This window comes from Cyprinodon tularosa, unplaced genomic scaffold (genome assembly GCF_016077235.1).
Source record: "Cyprinodon tularosa strain WSP-4 unplaced genomic scaffold, ASM1607723v1 ctg5, whole genome shotgun sequence".
Classification (NCBI taxonomy): Eukaryota; Metazoa; Chordata; class Actinopteri; order Cyprinodontiformes; family Cyprinodontidae; genus Cyprinodon; species Cyprinodon tularosa.
This window is the reverse complement of record NW_024039229.1, coordinates 4,122,089-4,146,956: the sequence shown is the minus strand read 5'-3', so window position 1 is coordinate 4,146,956 and position 24,868 is coordinate 4,122,089. Positions and strand designations below refer to the sequence as shown.

Here is a 24,868-nt window from a genome sequence, read left to right as displayed (position 1 = left end):
TTGCTGGTCATATTCAAGAAAAATGAAAAACAATCCACTGGACTTTTTTCCCCAAGTTTTAAGACGTTTCGTTTCCTATCTAGTAAGCTTCTTCAATTCAAAATGTCAGGAAAAGAGTTAAACCTCAAACTCAACTCTATTCCTGACATTTTTCAGCTGAAAAACTTTCCTGGATGGGAAGCATAACATCTTTAAACTTGGAAACAAAGTCCAGTGGAATGTTTTTAATTTTCATGGTGAATTTTAGCCACAAAACAGGCACGTCCAAACTGCAGCAAACATTTCAGTCTGCAGAGATAATCATAAAAGCTGACCTTCCCTGCATTTAAGACCTTTAAAGGTTTCAGGTCAGGAAAACAGACACCAACATCTCTGCAGAACTCACACATCCTGGACACAAACTTTTACCTTCAGAACATTATTCACTAAAATCAGCCGCCCGAGAGAGTGATTCTTCCCCCAGATTATCTCTGACAGACGCCTTAGAGCCCAATTAGTCAACTACTCCACCATGAAACAAGTAGATATTAAGACAGACGTCCCTTTGGGTCAATCTGCTTTGCACATTAAGGAAAGTCTGTCGCCAACCACCATGGAAGAAAACCAAAAGAAAAAAGCGGAGGCTTAATTAGCAGAGGCAAAACACAAAGAATAGAAAAATAACTGTTAATGTAGGAAACCAAAGTCCAACTCATCGTTTGTCCACAGAACCTTTGCCACTAAAGCCGACTGTGATATTGACAGAAAATCAGAGGGATTTATGACATCACATGGATTAATTATCCATGACAGTCTAATGTTAGAAAGACTGTCATCGAATGAAGTGCAAGCCTGAAACAATCAGCTTGTTTTGTTATTTATTTTGCATCAACAGGAAGGTAAACAGGTGTATAAATAAAAACAGCTCTGATTAAACATTGACAATAAACTAAAGCCTCTGCTGTTCCTCCCGTCTCGCTTCGCTTCGACTTCCTCTGAGTTTGAGGAGAGAATGCGTGATATTAAATTCAAAGGAGCAAAACATGCGTAAATGAATGCTTAATTGACATATTAAAGAAAATCCCCATCAGCATCCAGGATATGTTCAGTTTCTCTACAAATATTTGTTGTTGTTGTTGCGGATTGTTGTAACAGGGATAATTAGGATCATAAATGTTTTGTAAGAACTATGTTCTCTACTTCCAAACTCAGCATCTCTTCATCCAGGCCCGCAATAAGAAGTTTCTTTAGAAGCTGTCAGATGCACTCTTAGAAGTTTTGAATGGATTTGATTAAACTTTTGAGCCTCTCGGTATAAAATAAGTATTTTGATGGAGATGAGAAATCGAAAGATTTTTATTTATTTTTTCCTGTTACAGATGGCAGTTAAAACTGTTGTTCCTACGGTGTGATGTCAGAGTCACCATCAGCTGTACAAAAAAACACCAGAAGGGTTTAGAGCAGGTTGATAGAAAATAAACCGTTGCTGGACGCAGTTTAATCTATTGTTACAACGCACAAAACTTTCTACAGATCTGGACAAAGACGGCTCTTATATTCTTCTGTAATTTGAGAAAGTCACTCTGCATTGTGTGTTTTTCTGCTCTGGATTAAAAAAAAAAAAGACTTATTAAGATTTTAATACTTGTTTTATAATAAACTGTTTTGATTTTTCATGAGTCAAAATGGTCTAAGTGTTTATTCATCTAAAGCAGGCTATTTTCTGTATTTTGAGGTGGAATGCAGCAAACTTTTTGCTTTTGTTTAAACAACTTTTATCCTGATTATGGGAAGTATGTGTGCTTGACTAGAGGTGGAAATTTCATAAGGAAGATGTGAGATAATGTTTAGTTACAATATTATGTTCATCTGTTAATTCAAGCAATCAGAAAGTGTAATTCTAGTTTCACACCATACGGCATCAAAAAATGCCTTCTGCTTCATTTTTGATGGGTAAAAAGTAGTTTCATATATTTTTAATCGAGAAAGTCCACCTCAAAATATCGTCAGTTCATCCATTTACCATCAGGCCTTAAATATTATTTCTCTGTCGCAGCCGCTCAGACCCCCACATACCGGCGGTGCGCTGTCACTGGGAATTAAAATATTGCAGCTCATCAGGTAGTCAAATGAAATCATTTCTATAGCTGTTTTACAAGTAAATAATTGCAGAATTGATAAACCCAATTGTAATTAGGGTTCAAAGCATTCCTAGGTGGCCGCCCAGCAGCAGCTGCCTCTGGGCGTTTTCCCCTAATGTTCGTGGCTACTGGAAGTAGATTTCAGCTTTTTTCAGGTATGTGGTACAAGCTGCAGGGACCAGAATAATAAAAGCAAACATAGATTGCTGGCAGGTTTAAACATTTAAAGTTAATTTAGACGTTTCAGTGGAGTGATCATAGCGATCTGCATCAGCAGTGCCCAAGATCATCTTCTCTGATTGGATGATGTGCCGCATCTAGTAGCAAAAATCAAATTTTTCCAACTCCAGCATCTGCTGCTAGTAAAATTTTAGAAATTTTAAAATTTAGATGAAGTTTCCTGGGAAAAATTAGGGTGTACAAAAGCTGTACATCCCAAAAACATGGTGTACAATTTGTTATTTTTTTTAATAAAGGGCGAACAATGTGCTCCCTTATGCATCACTAGCTTAAAGCCTGATCGAGTTTCAATTCATATTCCTTTATTGGAAAAAGAAGGAACATTTATTTTCATCACCATTTTCTGGCAAACAGCACAATCACTAGCAGAATATAATAAAAAATAAAATCAAAAACAATGTTTGATATTTTTGTATAAGAACACAGAATATCAGTTGTTATACAAAAGTTGCTCTAAATAAAAAGTGCGAGTGTTTATGTATTATGAATACTTAAAATTCAGTAATCTAAACATTTTATCCTGAATATGGCAGAATTATATTAAAAAACAAAGATATAAAATCAGAAACAGCAGAACTGTCCATATTAATTATGCTAAAAACAGTGAAGAACAAGTAAATTGGAGCTTGATGATGAATGAATGCAGAGTTTTGACTTATTTCTTTGCTCACCTTGATGTCGGTGTAGGAGACTTCCTGTGGGCGGTCTGGACCCTGACCCGGTGTGGCCACGACTGTCGTCACCTTCCCAATGTCTCCTAGGAAATGAGCAGCACAAGCTTTGTTAGTTGATTATTAAATTAGGGGTAAAGAGTTTAAACTGAAAGAAATCCTACGCTAAATAAAAGCTGTGAATTAAAATGAACTGTTAAAATAAGGATATTATGCTGTTAATCCAGTATCCTGGACCTTCTCTGTGCTGCATGTAGAAGATGTAGGCTAAAGACAGCCCTTTGGATGGATGTCAAATATACACACGCCTCCGAGAAGGGAATGGCAGAGTTCACATTCATGTGACTAATTAAACTGGAGAAGGAGTCACAAAAATAGGCCAACGTCTTTGATCTGAAGAACCGCGTTCAGTGGCGCCAACAAACTTTAGAAAAGATTATTCTGCTAAAGAATCCAGGTTAAAAGGAACGTCTGAGGTTTTATTACTGAAATTTTACTGATCTATTGATTAAACATTTTATTTCCAACTGCACCTGATCTATTAAATTAAATTCAGTCAAAAATCCAAGCAGGTAAAATACTGATTGATGGATTGGTTAGTAATATTCTATATAATTAAAAGACATTTTATAATTTATTACCTAATTTCAGTGAAAATAGTATTTATATTTTTATGCATATACTTCTTTACTCATATTTTCTTCACTTTAAACAGTTATGTGGCCAAAACAGATCCCTGCAAACATTTTTAATTCTGCTAAACTTATTAAGACCAGGGATGCAACTAACGATTATTTTGCAAATCGATTAATCTGCCAATTAATTTTTTTCGATTAATCGATTAATAATCTGATAGCCAAATGTTCCTTAAAGAAGATTTTAACAAAATTAAACCAGATGAAACTAAGAATTTCCACTTGAGGGGTTCTGGATAGGACATATTGACAGACAAAAAGGTTGTTTATCTTAAATTAAAAATTATTATATATTATTGTTACAATTTTTATATAATTAGTGCTCAAATTAGGTTGCTCTGTCAACTTAAGGGCTCTATACTCAAGTTCACAATAAATCGATTACTAAATTAGTTTAAGATTATTTCAATCATCGATTAAGCCGATTAATTGTTTCAGCTCTAATTAAGACAAAAGCTTTTAAACTGATATCTGCTTTTAGCCCAGCGTTGCTATTTGCCTACAAGACAAGAGATGTAAGATAAATATTTCAATAACATCTGAGTCGTGCAGATTAACAGAGCAGCAAATCCTCATCTTAAACAATAACACATTTTAAGTAACATCCGTTTTCAGACTCTCTTTACACACAAACTTCAACCTTGTTTTTTTTTTAGCTGTAAAAATCATCCTTTTTTCTAATATATTTCTGAAATAGATTAGGAGCTAAACTATAGAAACACCCTTTTCTGCCAGAGGAGCCCTGATAAGGTATTTCTCCTCCTTTACCTCTGTGAAAACATTCACCGCCCACTACAGCCCTGGTCTGCTTCATATTGTCTCCTTGGTTTTGTTTTCTGTCTGGTTAAACTGGGTGACAATAGATTTTCCAAAGCTCATTAGTGCTGTTTGAACATCACTAAGAAACCACGTCCACATACTCAATGCTTTGTTTATTAAACAGACGACATGCTCTTTGATGCGTTCCTCCTGTACATATAGGCGGACATCTTGGTGTTCTTGTACATCTCTATAGTAAACGCTCATCAGTCCATGAGGCGTGCTGGTTATCCGACAGCTACACTGGTGGCGGCTATCGGTTACAGCTAAAATTATGAGGCCTGCACGTTGACCGGGTCACTGAGTTCATCGCAGGGTTCATCCGCTGGGCAGTGACCCAGAGAAGATATCCGAGTGAAGTTGGCCCCCCTACCTTATTCAAAATCAGACAAAATTTCATAAAAGTGGGGGGGCTGATTTATGAAGGTAGATTTGTTTCTTTATTCAATCAAAAAAAATATTTTCAATGAAAAAAAAATCTTCAATGAAAAAAAAGTATTTGAATGCAAAAATATATTTGAGACTCAAAAAAATACATTTGCTTTTCTTTGATTGAAAATGTTTTATTTGATAGAAGTGTCTATTTGTTTAAAGCAACTTTTTTAATTGAAGTAACATTGTTTTTTGATTGGACCATATAATGGGTAGGACATTTGTGTCCTTATTTAAGAAGTTGCTTCAAACAAACAAACAACAGAATCAATTAAAAAAAAGTAACTTCAATGAATTCAATGATTGAATAATAAAGAAACAAAATAAAATAGAGAAACAAATCTACCTTCATACTGGTTGACCTTTTGGATATCTTCAAAGCCAAAGCAGCACAAATGAAAATTTATGCTGCACAAACGGAGTCGAGTCAATTGACACCCATTTCGTCTGATTTAAAGAAGGTGGGGGGGGGGGGTGGGAGACTTCACTCAGGTACAGGACAACATGTTAAAGCCAACTTTTCTCAGCATCTGTTAGCGTCCCGTTTCATATATCATAGCTCTCTTCTGTAATTTTTAATATACTGACACATATCGTATATCGGCCTAATCCCAATCAAATAGCATATCTAAGGTTTGAAATAGACAGAATGCTTTTAATGTGGTCCAAAATACTTTGCTACAGTTGAAACTTGTGCTCAATGCAGATGAAACTAAATGTATGTTTTTCACAGACCTTTGGAACAAGCCACTGAATGTTCCTTCAGTGGTTACTCCTGATGCACGTGAAATACAGATTGTTACAACTTATAAGTATCTTGGTATTGTTATTGATGACCTATCATTTAAGCCTGATGTTCACTGTCTAGTGAGAAAGTTGAGACTAAAATTGGGTTTTTACTAGGGATGCACGATATAATCGGCCCCCTATCGGTATCGGCCTTAAAACTGAATATCGGACATCGGCCACCCCACCGATATTTGATCAGCTTCTGAGTCTCTAAAGTCTAAAAAAGTCTTTTTTACAGACTTAAAAACTTCTAAAGATGAGGGAAAAAATATTGATACATTAAAATATCCCAATATCTTCACATGCTGATATATTGCCATTTAAAAACACCATATCAATCTCTTTTACTAATGAAATTTTGCTATATGTCATCGTTATGCTACGAAATCCCCCGAAAATTCACGAAATTTTGCCATATTTTTATATGTTGATATATTGACGCGGTATCGATCTATTTTATCTATCTCACAAGAATTTACAAAATATCACGAGAGTTTGTAACAGAACGATGAAATTTCACGATCTTCTGAAAGTAAAATAGATCGATACAGCGTTTTTAAAAATCTATTTGATATCAGCATATGAAAATATATTTGAGTATATTATTTTTCAAAGTGTCAGAAATGGATAACAAAACTGCTATTTTCAATGACTACTTATTTTTGTCCAGCTTTAACATCGGTATCGATATCGGTTATCGGCTACATGAGTTTTAAAATATCGGCATATCGGATATCGGCCAAAATCCCAATATCGTGCATCCCTAGTTTTTACTTTCGAAATAAGCTGTGCTTTTCTTTTAATGTAAAAAAACGGTTGGTGGCATCCACTTTTTTAACTGTGCTGGACTATGGTGATATATTATATATGCAATCATCTGCTCAATGCCTGCAGATGATTGACGCAGCCTATCACGCATCATTGAGATTTATTACTAATTGTAAAGCTCGCACACATCACTGTGAGCTGTATTCTCGTGTAGGGTGGTCTGCCTTGGCTAAACGGAGGCTTCGTCATTGGTATATATTTATATATAAGGCTATTCTTGGTGCGCTTCCATCTTATTTATGTTCACTTCTTATGAAAAAAAGTACTGGTCATTACTCTCTCCGTTCTCAGGCTGTTGTCTTGTTTTCTGTCCCACGTGTCAGTACTGAGCTGGGTAAAAAGGCCTTTGCTTACTCTGCTCCCTTTACATGGAATTTGCTGCAAAATAACTTGAAACTTAGTAAATTGGTTCCTTTGAATACTTTTAAGCTGAGAATGAGAAGTTTTGAGTTGGACTCCCTGACATGTCAATGTTTTCATTGAAATTTTATTGCATATTTGGCTTTTTTATGTGTGTGTCTTTGTACGTATGTAATGATGTGATGTAATTTTGATGCCTATCTTGGCCAGGTCTCCCTTGCAAAAGAGTTTTTAATCTCAATGTTATTACCTGGTTAAATAAAGGATAAATGAAAAAAAATAAATAAAATGGATCATAATCTAAAATTCTTCCTATATAAATACTCTATTTAAAAGCCATGTTTATGTCAACAGAAGGCAATTTTAAAACCATTTATTTATTGACAGACTGGTCTGCAGTAAGGGGTCTTCTTTACCACAACACTGGGAAAATATTGACATTGCTCAACACAGACCACGGAAATCACTTAAACTAAGACCAAACACATCTTAATCTATTACCAAGAGCTGAAACAATAAATCAGATTAATCGATTATTCAAAGAATAACCAACTCATTTAGTAACAGATTAAACGTTAAGTGGAGTGTAGAGACTCTGAAAGATGCCTTTAGCTGCCAAACAACTCACCTTCAGCAGCAATTCTACCAAAACTGTAAAGAAAATATGTAAACATATTGCATTTAAAAATATATATATTTTTTGTCAGTCAGTTTGCTCTATCAAGAATTTCTCAAGTTTAAAAGCTTTAGTTTCCCCTTGTTTAACTTTACAAAAATTCTCTAAGGAGGTTTTTGCTATCCGATTATTAATCAAAAAAATTATCGACAGATTAATCGATTTGCTAAATAATGGTTAGTCGCAGCCCTAATATGAACCATTAGACTTGCTTAGAATGAGATAAAGTTTTTGGGATTGCTCAGTATTATAAAATATTATTCTAGGGATTATATCCACTTGTGTGACCTGCTTCCATCACTCTGTGAGCTTTAACATTTTAGACAATGTCATTCGTGTTCGGTGTGAGCATCTGCTGCCTCCAGACAAAATTACATTAGCATGTGAAATGAAGGTTAACACAGAATAAATCAGCCAACTATTATTTCACTCCAAACAGCCCTGATTAGGAATGAAAGTGGTCGGATGACTACAAAACCGGTGGGAATCATTATTGTAAGAGTATTTCTGTTCATTTCGCCCCATTTCCATTAGTGCCCCTCAAATCGACTCGTCTGCTCCACGCTTTGGTTTGCATCTGAGCCACACGGACTAAAGAGGTAACATGATGAGAGCTGTAGCAACCAAACTAGACTGAGCAGCACTCACATAATCATCATTCTATTTTCAGAGAGGAAATCCAGAGGAAGGCTTCATGCAGCAAAACAAAGTAGAGGAGGGAGAGAAGCCATTAAGCTGAATCACTGAAGAGAACGAGCTGGAGGATGTGACGCTAGGCTAACAATTCCTAATGCTAGCTTACTAAAAGTCCATTGTACAATGATGTGTTGGTATTAGTTATCATGGATATGCTGAGACAAGTGACGTTTTCTTAATAAATCATACTCAGATCATGACAAGGCACTTTATCAAACCAACTTAAAGCTTCATTGGCACAAACTTTTAATACTGCCCAGCAAAGCCAACAATAAAAATAGTCTATATTTATCTAAAAGGAGCTTTCCGCATCAATTATTATCTGTACACAAGTCCATTAAGTAAAAGTTGTGGATAAACCAGATTAAGCCATGCAGGCTACCTTTCCTATTCAGTCAGGTGTCAGGTTTAACCAGAAGAGTTAAAATTGTCTTTTTTGATATATAATTAGATCTTCATCTACAGTCTGAAGTGTTTTGAATCCACATATATGATCATGAAAAATGGATCAGGACAGAACGAGGTCACAGATACTAACTGCATAAATGAGCTTCTTTTATAGTGTGGACTCAACTAGGGCTAAAACAACTTATCGGATTAATCATGATTAATTGATTATAGAAATACTTGTCAACTAATTTAGTAATCAATTAATCATAAAACTGGAATATACAGACTGTAAAACATTCCTATAGCCGACAGAGTGACCAATTTAGTGCAGCTATTATACCAAACCTGTAAAAATTATATATATTAACATTTTGCATTTAAGATATATATAAAAAAAAAAGCAGAACTCTATGCAGAACTACTCCAGCAGAATTGTTTTAGGCTACGTTCACACTGCAGCCTGAAGTGACCCAAATCTGATTTTTTTTTTCCCTATGCGACCTGAATCTGATCTTTTCATTGCAGTCTGAACGACACAGATCAGATTTTTTCCAGGGGACCCAGGCCACTTGGCTATGTGGTCCTGAATCGGATACGAATCTGATCTTTTCAAATGCGACCTGTGTCTGAACGGCCAGGTCGCATTCATCCCACCTGAACGCCATTGATACCCGAGGTCACTATTACGGGATTTTGCTATGAAGAAGCGGCAAGAAAAAACAACCATGGCAGACGATGATGCAGAGAGCAGTATTTATGTTTAACCATCTTGAAATTATTGTGTTTTTATGGTTGGAAAAGATCGCTAGATGCGCTCCAGCACTACCATCCATGTTTACTTCCGTAAACACAGAGCACTCTGCCCTGTGATGTCATTGCGTCCTCTACCGCACATGCAGCACACTGTATTGTATGCAACAGTTCACACAGGAGATCACATAGAAGTCGCATATATTTGAAAATGTGAACAGCAACGCAAAAATATCGGATTCCGCAAAAAAATCGGAATTGAGCATCAAGACCTGCAGTGTGAACGTAGCCTTAATGGCAGATTATAGTTCTGCAACCGCACACATCAACTGTCACTTGGGTCTGGTCACGAACAAGTTTAGCTGGTATGGTTCTGCAACGTCTGGAATTTCTAGGGATGCACAGCAGTTTCCCGCCAAAGCGCTAGTGGGAGCCTATAGGAGAACTTGCGAACTCTTTGGCGGATGGTCAATAGAACTTCTTCGGCGGCGCCGGCGGGAGTGTTCATTTTCCAAAACAACATGTCTGAGGCATCGTTCAAGTGGTTGTACTTCCGAACCTCCTCAATCAACCTTTCGTCGTGGTTATCCATTGCTGTTATTACTCCTCGGTTTTTAAAAATGGCGCCCCCCCGCACCGAATCGAGAAGGACGACCACACAGACAGCCGGAAAGGCATACCGAGGACCAATCACAGCTGCATTTTGTCTGCGAATTTCCACTTGAGGCCTGCGCAGGTTTGCGACCGTCTGACACATAGTCAGGATTTTTTTTTAAGGTGCGCGACGACGGTTGCAGAGCACAGAGACAGATTTGACAGTTGCAGAGGCTATGCCTCAGAAGCATAAATTGGCCTTTAGTTTCACCTGGTTTAATTTAATAAAAAAAATCTTCCTTAAGGAACCTTTGGCTATCCCATTAATTAAAAAAAATAATCAACAGATAATTCATTTGCATAATAATTGTTAGTTGCAGCCCTAGACTCAACAAATATGTAACTAAACTGGTGACAAAAAGAGCATTTATAACATAAAGTTTACTCATTTAAGATGAGTAAAATTAAAGCTACAGTGTGTAATAATTACAGGCATATAAATTCAGAAATTTAATATATTATACATAACTATGTTATTTATCATCACCTATGAGCTCAGCCTTTTAACCATAACATTTGCGTTGCCTTAGAATTCGTTATTTATAATTACATAGGAGCGGGTCTCGCAGCCATGGAGGCTGACATCTTTGCGCTACGGCAGCGCAGAGGCAACAAACTAGCGATTGCGAGATCTCCCATGACGCTCGAAAATAACTACGGCAAGTTGAGAGAGATGAACTGAGACGGTACTGAACAGTAGATGGCAGTATTATGCCTGAGAAGCGTTTAGTCTGCCTGAAACCAAAGAAGAAGAAGAAGCAGGTATACTGCGCCTCGGTAACAAGAAAGGTAAACAAGGCGGCAGGCGTGAGTGACTTTGCAAACTGTTTGGCACTGTGTGGCCAAACATCAGACGAATGGAGGATCATGCCTACTCTGTATCACAACGAAAAGCGGCGGACACCGAACCCCCGTCATCTAAGAAGCGGAAACACGACGAGAATAAACGCAAGAGTGACAAGAAACGACAAAAAACACGGATCAACATTGGCACGGCATTTACACGATGGAAGTCACTGATGGAGGAAAAAGGTTTTCAAAGTGACGCTCAAGTTGCCAGTTTTCTCTTGGACAGGTAATTAATCCTATACACACAATTGTCTAATATCACTGCAGTTTTTGGAGTACAGGATGCTCAGACCTGTCTAAAACAATAACATGCTGCGTGATGATGCTGTTACTCTCCAGTATACTTATTCAGCAACGTCCCTGACGTTTCACAGGTAATGATTCAGTAATTTTCTGTAAAATAATTTTCTGGATATATACCTCGGTTACTTCTCTCCGGCTCCTTTGGAGATCTTCAAGCCTTTCCTCCTCTGCTCTCACCCCGCTGGCTCCCCTCTCTCGCCTGGCCCCAGCTGCACGCTCACCCCGGCCTCTCTGCCCTCTTCCTTTCCCTCTTCCTTGCCTTGTAACCCCCGTGCCACAAACAAGACTTGGACTCTGTAAACGGGGAATATATATTCTTCCAGCGAACACAATCTCGCTGTTAAACTAATGACTACAATTACTTCGTCTGTTTATATCACCATGCAAAGCAGCTCACCAAAACGTCACAACGACGTAGAAAAAATAACGGGTATATTTATTATCTTAAGTCTACATGAAATCTATACCCTACACAGACTAATGAAATACTATCTGTAAAATTATCTATGTAAACAAACCTCATCACTTGAGAAGGTAGGTGATGCGGACGTCGTGGAAGACATTTTGTCCCGTAACGCTCGCCGTACTGTTGGGGGGGAGAAGCGGTGGGGGGGAGACGTTCGTGTTGCTGCAGTCTGCAGTCTGACCGCTAGATGTCGCTGAAAATTACACACTGTAGCTTTAAGTTATCTGACCAATGGAAAATATATTTAAGCAAAATGCATGGTCTGCACATGTCCTGCAAAACATCTCTGATCAGCTGAAACCTCAGATGCTCTGATCCACCTCAGACTGCAGTTGCAGCCAAAGCTGGTTTGGCCATGCTGGACAAGTGTTGTTTTTCCACCATCTTGGCTGCAGGCTTTAAAAACAGTCCAGTGATAATAGCTAACTGAAGTACATTAGATAAGAGTGGCATGCTTCAGGTAATTTGTTTCTGCTTTAATGACATTACTAGCTTTATGTTAAGCTAAAACACCTGATTCTTTCCTCAATACAAGATTAGGGACTTAATAGAATCAAGGAGATGAAAGAGCAAAACTAAGGGGGGGTTCAAATAGCCCAGATATGCTTTCTGATTAAGGACACAACCCCTAGATGTCCCAGAAGGCAGCAGTGCTCTGGAGCTGGACGCGCATCACTTGCAGCTCCAGGCTGCGACCACCTGCTGCCGAGTCCTCGCCCCACAGGTGACCTTGGTGGGTGAGCATCGCTGCGCCCTGACCCAACCCCAGGCGAGCCGGACCGACAGCTGATGCTCCTCTCACGCAAACAGCAACAAAAGAGCCAAACGTTCAAGTTATCCGAGACCAGCTTTGCCACAAAGAACCACCGACTAATTCATGATTTCACTCAAACTGACCCCGATCTAATTAACCCGACCTCCCGAAACAAGGGTCCGTGCTTATAATTCATATCATCACCTGACAGCCTCAGGTTCCCCCGGGTTTTAATGATCATTCGGACCGCTGTCACAGTGATATCATCCGGATAAGGAACTAAAAAAGTGGCTAAAACAACCAGCTAGGTAGCATGCTAATAAGTTGGTTAGCATGGAAACTCTGCTGCTAAAGCCCAGCTGAATAAAATCTGTTCTGCTAACAAACTTGTTAGCGTGCTAGCTCTATGCTACCTATTGATTAGCACATACTCGAGGAAGGAAAAATACGATTTTCTTCTTTATCAGGGGAACCTACCGTCAGATTTTTTTTTAAATAAACAAGCTACTTTAAAACATACTAGAAATAAATGTTTAAACTGGTGACTATTAGGCAAAAATAACTTACTGGAAAGCTTAAGATTCGAGCATCCCGACGAGCTGCTGCCGGAGGCCTGCGGGACCCCGGACTTTCCTGTGCTGCTCCCCACGGCAGCGGCTGATCCGGCGGAGGCTGCGAGGGCTCCTGGAACACCTGGCGGCTCAGCAAACGAGCTGGTCCTGGGCCGCCCGCTGCCGCTCATATCTCTGAGCAGAGGTCAGAGTTATTCTCCCCTCTGTTTTCAGCTCAGCGACTAATAATTATGATCAACGGGTGGCGAATAATAGTTAAAAGAATTGCGCTTCAGTTTCCGCCGCCAGCTGTCTGGGTTGAAAGCTGTTGCTAGACACCTAGATACAGAGCTGCCGCAATGCCACCTGGGAGATGGAGTTCGAGGCAGCTGGGGAAAATGTTTGTACCCATAAAACAAAATGACTACAACTTTGCCATTAATTACCTAAAAGTTATTCAACTCCAAACTAAATAATTTAATAACAATGTAAACATATTTATAATCAAATGCAATTAGTAAATCTACTCTTCTGTGACAAACTACACAATACATATTTACAATGGCAAGTAAATATAAATGTATGAATGCTTATACACATATATATGTGTGTGTGTATAAATATATATATATATTATATGTATATATACATATGTACAAATATATACATATATTATGTATATATGTAATATATATATTTTTGTAATATATATATGTATATATTATATATATAATATATATAATATATTTAGATATAGATATATATGATATAGTTATATATGATAAAGATATAGATATATTTATCATTTATATCTATATAATGAACAACGGCAATGGCAAGTAAATATGAATGTATGAATGCTTATACACACACACATACATGTGTATATATATATATTTATATATATATACACACATATTTATCTACACACACACACACACACATATATATATATATATATTTTATTTTTTTTTCCTTACAAAAGATGACTTTATATTTTTGCAAGACTGGAATATGCATAAATACTCACTTGACAAGGCTTATGGCCTTTGGCTGAGGAAAATTTATTCTATTCTCAATTTCCAAATCAGGATTTCTCCTCGTTCTTATAGGTGTGGACTGTTTGAGCAGATCTCCCCTTTGTCTGACCTATATCTGTGCAGATGGCCTAATTCATTTATATGAAAGGCTAACTGGTGGAGCATCAACTGTGAGATACAGGGATTGTCTGATGGACAAATGGCCAGATCTAAAACTACTATAATTTTGTGTCTCCTTTTGATTCCTAGCAAACTGTGAATACCAAGAGAACATTAAGAACCTCTGGCACTTAATGGGTTTTATGTATCAGATCATAACAAAACCACTCGATTCTTAGCAAATCAAAAAGAAAAAATCACTTAAATTTGAGATTTCATGACATACATCTGTGAAGCATGGGTATGGTAACTAAGTAGCGGAATTACAAAGGAAGAAAAAACAAGTATACAGCCACACATTGTGGCTCAGTAATTGGGGAGATTAAATACATATAGAAAAGATTTAAAATGCCTCGTAGTCTGCCAAAGGAGAGGTTCGTTAAGGAAATCCATCACAGAAATGGATGCCTGTGTTACCGTTGAAGCTCAGCCCAAACATCCAAAGCTTCTGTATAAAGAGAGGACTAATGTCTGTATATGTCAAACTAAAGCTGAAACATATTTACATGCATATTTTTCCATTAGATTATTTCAAAGCCCAATCCAGGACTGAGTTTGGAGGTCAGATGTTCATCTACGTTATATCCTGTACAACAACAATCAATCTTTTTCTGAGATGTGGTTACCTTTTTATTATGCAACACTGTATTTCAGGTAGTGTTGCACCGATGCCCGATACCTGGCAGTGCAGTATAGGCCGATACCGATACAATCTGTTTAAAATTGATGTGTGTGTGTATATATATGAAGAACTGCAGACTACTTGGATGTAAAATAATTGCCATCATGGCTTTGTGAAGCAGGAAACAGACTAATACAAAGTGAATCCGGTAGAACTTTTTATTGCCTACCTGGAATGGGTGACAATAGTTAAATAAACTTTTGGCCCTAAAAATGGTATCGGTGCCCTATTTGTTGGTACCTGCCAACACTAATTTAAGGTGCATAAAAAAAGGAAGAAAAGCAGATAGATAAACACTCAACAACACAAGGCATTGTGTTAGATCTTTAATATTTTCAATATTTAGTTTCTTTTTGTTGTCATTTTAGAAATATTGCACATGGTCAACATGCCTGCTTATGAGATAACACTCACATCGCTCATCCTTAAAATTCCTTCTCCAAAGTAAGGACAGTTTTATTTTAGAAGCACAATCATACACTTTACACGCATAACTGTGTGTGAACGCACGCATGTCTGTGCGGGCGTGTGCAAGTGTGCACATGTTTGCACATGCATGCAGATCGACACTTAACAGCCCTAAAGAACCCCCCCCTCCCTAAAAGTGAGGTGAACCGATCCTCTATAATTACCTTTGTGTGTTGATTTATATTTATGCATTAAAATGTGTATCCTGCGTATGTTTGGTATATATTTATACACGTTTCCTGAATCAGCTGAGTTAATTAACAGTCTATATGGCTGAGGAAATAGTCGCGGTGACTATAAAAATACCATCTCTTGAGTAGAATATAGAATGGAAAAATATGCTTGATGATGTTGCTGAGTGGTGACAGGAGAAGAGGTCGGTCGTGTTGACAAACTGCCTGCATGTGCCAAAACATACACATCTCCCAAACACAGACATAAATGCACAAATATGGAAATACCTGTAATATATTTATATCTATATAGATATATATATCTATACATATAGATATATATATATATAGTCACACATCCAACTCTATACAGCGAAATAAAAGAGATACCCATAATAAGAACTACCCCCACTCTTCACCAAAGAAGCAAAGAGCCAAAAAAGTGCTATTCAAATAATTGTTGTTGACTTTTAGTAAGTTTTACACTCTATCTCCTTAACGTTGATAATATTTGTGATTCTTTTTTGTTTTTTTGCTGTTTTTTTTAACCACAGTTCAAGATCACAACAGCTCTTTCCTCACACTGACTGCACTGAATTAAAAAAATCTATGGCACAGAGCCTCGCTTCTCCCCCCCCCCCCACAAAAAAGTTAATAAAAGCCATTTCCAAAAGAAATAAATGTCCTATTGCACCATTTGATGGGAAAGGATAAAGTGTCGAGACGAGAGGGGAGGGAGGAGGGGGGGGATGGCTCCAGGGTCTGCCCTCCAGGGCTGGTCTAGGATCTGCTTTCCCTGAACTGAACCCTAACCAGAACCATCCTGAGCTACATAACGCTTGACCCGAGACCAGTGCTTAAGGGCACTTTCTAACAACACTGGAAGGGTGAGGAGAGTCAGAGGGGAGGGAGATGGAGGGGGGGGTGGGGGAAACATATGGAAAGAGGCTATTTTACTAAAACAATCTCTTAAAAACAATACTTTCCTGATTGAACTTGTGGCGATCCCCCGACAACAAGGGGACGCACAAAATGTGCAAACACCTGATTTTAACATTTAAATTTTTTTTTCAAAATATGAAACCACCAAACATCCCTGCCCCGCCCTGTTTCTGAGTCTGGCCAGGAACCGTCAGAAGGAGGGGTGGAAAGGGAGGGCACGGACTGATTTACCCCCCCTCCCATTTTGTGTCCTTTCTTTTCTTTCCTTCTTTTTTTTTTGTCTTTTAGATTTTTTTGTCTTTTTATGCTGGAGAAGAAACACATTAGAGCCACGAGAGAAAGAGAGAGAGAAAAAAAAAAACAGGCCACGGTAAAACTGGTTATTTCCACGGCAACAATGACGAGAGAAAAATCAACATGGCCTCCATCCAGAGGAGGGATTCTGAGAAGTTTGGTTGAGTTCCTGCTTTTCCTTCCTGTCGGTGAGCTCGTCACATTCGGTCCAGTGCTGGAGTTTCCGCCTCCAAATCGCCACAACCAGTAGTCTCGTTACATAATCTCTTTATGGTGCCCGTTCAAACAAGTTTCAGGGGATCGGACCCCCCCTCTCCCTCCCAGACATACAGACATAGATATTCGGCTCCTGCCCGTGAAGCTCTCAGTCTGTTATAATGGCAACAGCTGAAGGTGCAAAGATTGGTCACACTGCATCCAGACTCTTCTGTCTCTCAATACAATCACTAGAAAGAGTGCAGGCCGATGGCTTCGTCAGACCCGGGGTTTGATTATCTTTGTGTTCGCACTGCATATGTGTCTACGCATGCCTCCGTGTGCGCGTGCCGACTGTCCTGCAGCATCGAGGGGCTGTTGAAATATCAGTGGAGGTCGCTGGGGTTGTGTTTGCGGCCCGACCACGGTGCTGAGGAGTGGAAGGGCGCCAAGGAGGTCAAGTCAATGGCATCTGAGGGGTGGCTGGCTGGCTGGCAACAGCAAACTGCATCTGCACGCTAAGTGACATAGTGCCTTTGTGTGTTGTGTCCTTGGTTGTGGCTCCGGGGGGACGAACAACCAAGAGTAACAGTCTAATTTGGTTCCTGTGTGGGTGGTGTGTGCACGTGTGTGTGTGTACCAGAGAGATAGAGAGTGTGTACCGAAGAGTTGGAGTCCCAAACTCCTTCAATGTGCTGAGAGCAGACCTGGGCAAAACCTTCAAGAAAAACATTCAGGATAAAAGGAAATTCAAGAAGCACTTAACTCATCACGCCTTGTATGTGGTTTAAACACTTCAAGGTCTGATTAGACAATCAAATCCTGTCTGGAGGTGTCTTATAATTTCAGCTGTTATGTCTGTTTTTTTTTTTTTTTTGCCCAGGTCTAATGGGAATCAGTGCCAGTGGAACCAGTCCTGTTCTGGTTATCACACACACTTCTCTCTTTCCGTTTTACGGTCCTTCGCTTTTCGGCTCCTCCGAGCTCTGGCCTTTGTCTCCCTGATGCTCCGTCCCTCCGTCGTCCCGCGTCGACTGACTGGATGACGAGTGGTGGGACGGGGAAGGCCCGGCGTCGGAGGACCCCCCAGGCTCCAGTGTTCCTGGCGTGGCCGTCTGCATGATCTTCTGACGAACCTCTCGGATCTTCAGCTGCAGACACACTTTGGTGGGGAAAGTGTCCGGGAAACGCGCCTGGAAGGCGGCTGTGGCCTGAGCTGGACAGATAAGATGAAGGATGGAGGGAAATTTAAAAAAGAGGTAAAAAATCTGAACAAATAAAAAACATTTTATCTTAAAAAAAGAGGAAATGTAACGTCTGAGGGCAAATATGGCTCTGAACTGTAAAGGGTTCAGATCAGAAGTGGGTAGGAATTAATAATGGTTGGCAGGCTTTTAGCTAGCAATGCGTAACGGCTGTACATCGTACGCCCCTTACTAAAAAAATGAGAAATTGTACGCCCTTTTTTTGGGATGTACAGCTTTGTTACGCTCTAAGTTTCCCCTGGAAATTTCATTCAGATGTTCAACATTTCACAAGCAGCACATTCTGTAGTCATCAACCAATCAGAGAAGCTGATCTTGGAGCTGTAGAGCAACAGAAACAGCGTTGCTGATGCAGAGCGCTATGATCACTCCTCTGAAACTTTATTTAACTTAAAATGTGAAAACCCGCCAGAAAAATATGTTTGCTTTTATTCTCCTGATGCCTGCAGCTTGTGCCACATACCTGAAAAACGCAAACATCTACTTCTAGTCACTATCAACAATAGGGGAAAACCTCCAAGAGGCACCACCTGTATATGGGGGTGTGAGCAGCTCCCAGGATGAGGCAGGATGGTAATCTGGATGAACTGACTGCACAGACGATGTTATCAGGGGAACTTTCCCACAAAAAAATATATTAAAACTACTTTTTACCCACTAATCACAGAAAATATAGCAAAGCCGCTCTCTGACATTGAAGAAAGGAGCAGCAGACGCATCTGGACACATTTTGCTGTACTCACTGACCTGTGTTCAAGCATAAAAAATGAAGCAGCAGACGCTGCTGATTGTTATGATCGTTTGAATTAACCTATGAAACATAATATTGTACCTAAACATTATCTCATGTCTTTCTTATGAAATTTCCACCTCTAGTCAAGCATATATATACGGAAGAGGATTAGGGCCACTGGAAAAAAAAAAAAGTTAACTGATTTTTAAATTTTATTTCAGTTTAATATGGGAAAAAGTCAGAATTCTGACTTTTTTCTCAGAATTCTGACTTTAATCTCTGACTTTTTTATCAGAATTCTGACTTTAATCTCAGAATTGTGGATCTTAATGTAGATGGGCACCATGAAGGAAGAGATGTGGGAGCACTCAGCTTCACTGACAAAGATGTGAGTTGTTTGAGGTGGCCAGTGACACATTGGTGGAAAATGACGGAATTAGGTAACTAATTCTGAGAAAAAAGTCAGAATTGAGAAAAAAGTCAGAATTCTGAGATTAAAGTTAGAATTCTGAGTAAAAGTCAGAATTCTGAGTAAAAGTCAGAATTCTGAGATTAAAGTCAGAATTCTGAGATTAAAGTTAGAATTCTGAGTAAAAGTCAGAATTCTGAGATTAAAGTCAGAATTCTGAGATTAAAGTTAGAATTCAGACTTTTTCTCCCATGTTAAATTGAAATAAAATTTAAAAATCAGTTAACTTTTTTTTTCCAGTGGCCCTAATCCTCTTCCATACATATACTTCCCATAATCAGGACAAAGGTAGTGTTGCAATAAAGTAAAAAGTTAGCTGCATTCCACCTCAAAATCCAGGAAATAGCGTTTAAGATAGATTAAATTGAAATTTTCCCGCGGAGAATCGCCCCCAGACCCCTCTTTGCTGCACAAAAGCTAAAGGTACGACCCACCAAGGGAACACCCTATGAAATATTCCTAGATAAAGGCCTGTTGGTTGGTCTTTGACCACACCCAGCTGTTGCTTTACTGTAAGAAATAGCTGCATCAAGTGTGGCTTTCTGGTAGTTATACTTTACTGCCTGGCAGACATGGGCAATGTGGAGTCAACAAGTCATCTCCATGTCATGTATTTGTTCTACCCAGCCACTGAAGCAGGTGAGTGCAATCTTCACCGTGAATTAACCTGTGCAGATTGGAATCACCTGGTTAATTGGCTGGGTAGAACAAATACATGACATGGAGATGACTTGTTGACTCCACATTGCCCATGTCTTCTGCCTGTAGACGGCTTCACATCTGTTTCTGTTAGCTCATTGCACCCGGAGCTGGAATTCTATTCAGGCTTAAAAAGGTCTATCTAAGCACTGTGGAAGGAAGCTTGTTGAATATAACCTTTTGGTCTTTTTTATTAGGCATATAACGTGACTAATAGGACTTTTGGTCACGTCTGCAGGAGGAACTGGAGAAAAAATACCTGAAAGTCTTCTTTTCTTATTGCTAGCACAATCCAAAATCCAGTAATCAACAGGTATTAAATTAGGAGCTGATGATGCAAACCATTAAATTTTCTCTGCTTTGAAAAGCTCTCTGCTTTCTGTAATATCATTGCAGAAAGCAGAGATACTGACGTCAAATAAGTTATTTGTGAAAGTGTAACATTTTCACATGCGTTGGTAGCCTTCTGTATTTTCTCCTCCTTTTATGCCCTTTATTTTTGTCCGACACTGTAAAAGGCATTACCTTGAAAAGAGAAACTGTAAAGTTTTCCCCCAGACAGGGTCGGGATCTTCAACCACAGTTTTAACAGATAAAAATCTCAAATCTCCACTTCTTTTTTTCCTCTGAGATGATTTTACCTGAAGGAAAGAAGCCGTGTTCCTGAAACAGCTGCATGACAAGCGCCCGGCGCTGATCCAGCGTCCTGCGAAGAGACGAGTAGGGAACCCTGTCCAGGTCTCCTGGGGGAACATCCGCTTCCGGACCTGTTTGGATATAAAACGGCATCACAGAAATGTTGGGAACTCGGCACCTGGCGATGGCTGTTCACCCGTCCTACCTGGTCTGTCGAACGTGAAGATGTCTCCCTCGCACTTGGCCGCGCTCTTTGGGGTGTTGGGCTCTGAGCTGCAGCTGGAGAGACGCCGGGTCTTCCTACGGGGGGAGCTGGGGTCTTCTGCTGCCCCTTCAAGCTCTGGAGGGACCCAAGGAGGGGTGAATTTAAATAAATGATTGATTTCTTTATTGATCTTACAGTGGAGAAATGTACTTGTTACATCAGCTCAAATAGTCAAAGAAGAAGAAAGTTTTAAAGGAAGAAAAAGGTGCATGGGATATATACAGTATATACTGTGCGTCCACATATGTATGTATTTTTTTTAATAGTAGGATCATTATACAGGGTTGTTATACAGGGTGTTTATATATTTATTGTATTTATATAGATGATATCTATATTTATATCTATGTATATAGTTTAGGGTTGTGCCAATGCCACATTTTGGCCCCGATACCCGATACCTGGCTGTGCATTATTGGCCGATACCATCTGTTTGAAAATGATGTGTGTGTGTGTATATGAAGAACTGCATACTACTTGGATGTAAAGCAGGAAAAAGATTATTTGTTAGTACTCGCCGATACCGACACCACCATTTTAGTGCTGGATCGGGGCCCCGCCCGATACTGGTATCGGTATCAGAGCGACACTAATATAGTTATTGCACTGGGTGTCAAATATAAATTAATAGGTTAATTCACAGGGTATCAAAAAGTAAATTGCACATTATTCATTGCACAGGTTATTGCCGTCGCAATGTTTAGTCTGGTTGTAGAAATTTTAATTTTTACAATCTGTTTTTAAAACAGGGTGTAAAATAAGAGAAAGATGGAAGGGGAAATTCTTGTTTTATTCAATTTAAATCCTGGTTTAATATGGAGTTAATTTTATCCCATTATTCTTGCAAGCAAAGAGCACATTTTGTAAATAAAAAAAAGAAAATCAGAAATAAAATTTTTAGAAAATTCTTATTTAAAAAAATACTATTCTGTTTTCTTAGTTTTTTTTGTTTTGTTTTTATATTACATTTTTTTCAAATGTCTTTTTTGGTCTTACAGATTTTCTTCTCAAATAAATTTTTCAAATTCTCCTTTTCAGACTGAGTTTTAAGAATTGCATTCTTTTCAAACTGTGTTTTCCGTATCTAATTCTCATCACTTCTGGAGACGGGCTTTCATCTAGAGGGAGAAGCGAAGCTGCGATTCTATTGGTCTGCTGGACGTCAGCATCTGTATTTGGCTTTACTGTGAAGAGAATGTGATCTGTAATGAGTAAATTGAAAAGCAAGCAAATCTGAAAAGAAAAGAAAAAAGTGATCAAATTGATTATATATAAAATCTCTCTGGAAAAGAGTTATCTTCATAGCTTTTTTTTTTTTTTTTTTTTATGGCACTAGTGGCTCATTTTTTTGTACAGTGGGCTGACAGGAATGGTGGTATGAGAGAGAGGACGACACGCAGCAAAGGACCACAGGTCGCATTTGAACCCGGGTCAACCTTAAAGCTGGTTTATGCTCAGAAACCAGGTCGTCTGCGTATGTGTTGCAGTTAACGCAGACATGCCCCCACCCCTTACGCAGACACTCTGGTGCACCTCTCCAAAATTGTAGGTGACCGCAGAGAGTGCTGCAGACAGGAAGCCTCTGATTGGTCAAATCTACATCCGCTCTATACTATGCGTATTTCCTGTTTGGTACCTTACCGGCTTGTTTTGTTTGTATGACCGCCATTGTGGAAAATGATTGGTGAAGATGGACTAGCTAGAAGAGCGAGGTGCGCGAGAACCTTAGGAGCCTTTTTCCACCAGGATCCCCGCTCTTTATGGCCCTCATGTCCCTCCATTATTGCACAACTTTGCCCCCATTTCCTCACCGCCTCGGCCGTATCTAGACCCACAGCTAGTTCCTGATTGTCCCTCTTGTGTTGTGGAATAACATAGCGCAGACCACGCTTCAATATTGGGCATAAATCAAAGCTCTCTGTGACACACTGCTGCAGGAGGATGACCAGCCTTTAAGGCCTGGGTCGTGCACGCTAACCACTGCACCACTGAAGCACGCCCACCTCCATAGTTCAATGAAAATAATTTCATTTGCATGCCTCCAACTCACCAGTAGAGTTGCGTCTCTTCTTCCGGTAGCTTCCCAGGATGGCTCTAGGAGAGGTGGCCAGGCTCTGCAGCGTGGGAGAGGGAAGGACCTCCTCTGGGTTAAACTCTGGAAGCTCAGCAAAGCGTTCCTCAAAGGAGGTCTCCGACAAAACCCTGCAGATGGAAACACGACAGCCTCCTCAGTCACCATCAAGGGTTTGATCTGGTTCAAATTTAACCGGATCTCCTCCGAAGGCTTTGTCATTCCTTCAGGGTCACTTCCGTTAGCCTCTCTCTCTTTGTGGCGTCTTCCCAACGGACTAAATTAAGAATATCAAGAGTACAGCATTCTGCCCACACACGCTCAGTAAACAGAGCTCCCACAACAGTCTTAGGAGGATGGAAGTTGGCTTGAAAAAGCTTTGAAATGAGTGTTAACAGATGGGAGTCCGGTCTCAGTAAACTGTTATGATAAAGAGGATGTGTTACTTATGAGCAGATTTAAAAAAGGACCCGGCAGATTTTTCTTTCTTGTTTTGGGCAACCACAAAATCAAAATTATGAAAAATTATGTTTCAAATCGTTCCCAAGTCTTTTTTTTTTATACAGAAAAATCTGTTGTTGTGAGATTTAAGAGTTTATATTAGTTTAAATATGCAGGAATCCTCAGTTACTCACTTGTCATGAGAGTCAGGCGTCTTTTTGAGTGGAGGGGGGCGAAACTTATTCCTCTTAGAGGAAGATGATGAGGAGGGGGCTTCTTTCTCTGCTGGTGGAGGGGGAGGGGGGTCCAGACATGAGGAAGGTGGTGGTGGTGGTGGGGGTGGGGAACGAGGTCCAGCCTGGTGAAGAACATTTGGTTTCAGTGGATGAAGCATACAGAAGAAACGCAGACGTTTCCCTTTCCTTAAAAACGTCTTACAAATTAAATTCAACATCACAATCACAATCTCATTTTTTTTTTTTTTTTTAGTTTTTACGGCACTAGTGGCTTGTTTTTCTGACAGTAAAAACAAGGAAAGGGGGTATGAGAGAAGAGGAGGACCACAGACCGGATTCGAACCTGTGTCTGCCGCAGCGAGGACTTAAGGGTGGATTATACTTCTGCTAGCCTGACGTAGTCCGACTCAATTCTAGTCAGAATATGAGTCTGATGCTGCTCCATAGAGCTGTGATTATGGGGCGTGTTTTGAACGAACCAGAAAAAAAAATGCCTCTGCACTCAATTGGATAGACCTACAACCAATAAGAGCAACGGAGTGCGTGACGTATGTTAAGCGACGCATTGTTGTTGTCAGCAAAAATCAAAGCGTGCAGTTTCACGCCTAGAATAAGAAGATGAGCCTTGATCGCGTTTCTCTGTTCCTCTTTTAAAATTAATTTGCTGTCGATATCTTCTAGAACAGACCTAATAGCAGAATCTACTCACCCAAACTCTCCAGCGGCAGCCATTGTTGTTGTCACCCAAGCGCGCTTTGGTGACGTGGTTGATTACGTTACTGTTGGTCATCTGTCCATCATAGTATAAAGCCCGCCCTGACAATTTGATTGGCCCGACCAGATATTGGGCGAGCATACTCGCGCTACTATGGAGCGATGCCAGACCGAACTTCCCGACCTCAAACGTTGTGGGCGGGACTAAGTTCTGAATGGCACCCAGGCTATACTTCTGCAACCGCACACATCAATTGTCGCTTGCGTCTGGTCATGAACCAGTTTTGCTGGTATGCTTCTGCACCGTTGGTCTGGAATTTCTAGGGATGCACAGCAGTTTACC

General features: G+C 39.5%; 2 protein-coding genes across 5 annotated transcripts in view; both read right to left on the bottom strand.

Annotated features, from left to right (window-relative positions):
• LOC119795018 (glycogen synthase kinase-3 beta-like) overlaps positions 1 to 13,405 on the bottom strand; it is a 30,161-nt gene extending 16,756 nt beyond the window's left edge. Inside the window, exons 1-2 of the mRNA XM_038302822.1 lie at positions 13,060 to 13,405; positions 3,032 to 3,117 (exon numbers count right to left, since the gene is read on the bottom strand). Coding sequence (XP_038158750.1) covers positions 3,032 to 3,117; positions 13,060 to 13,234 — 261 coding nt within the window. The 5' untranslated portion in view covers positions 13,235 to 13,405. The remainder of the gene's footprint in view (positions 1 to 3,031; positions 3,118 to 13,059) is intronic.
• A 1,832-nt stretch (positions 13,406 to 15,237) lies between these two features.
• Positions 15,238 to 24,868, bottom strand: part of cica (capicua transcriptional repressor a) — a 95,964-nt gene continuing 86,333 nt past the window's right edge. For all 4 annotated transcript variants that reach the window (XM_038302767.1, XM_038302770.1, XM_038302768.1 and 1 more), the window contains exons 18-22: positions 23,770 to 23,933; positions 23,114 to 23,265; positions 21,004 to 21,138; positions 20,804 to 20,929; positions 15,238 to 18,212 (exon numbers count right to left, since the gene is read on the bottom strand). In XM_038302767.1, the coding sequence (XP_038158695.1) occupies positions 17,950 to 18,212; positions 20,804 to 20,929; positions 21,004 to 21,138; positions 23,114 to 23,265; positions 23,770 to 23,933 (840 nt within the window). In that variant the 3' untranslated portion in view covers positions 15,238 to 17,949. The remainder of the gene's footprint in view (positions 18,213 to 20,803; positions 20,930 to 21,003; positions 21,139 to 23,113; positions 23,266 to 23,769; positions 23,934 to 24,868) is intronic.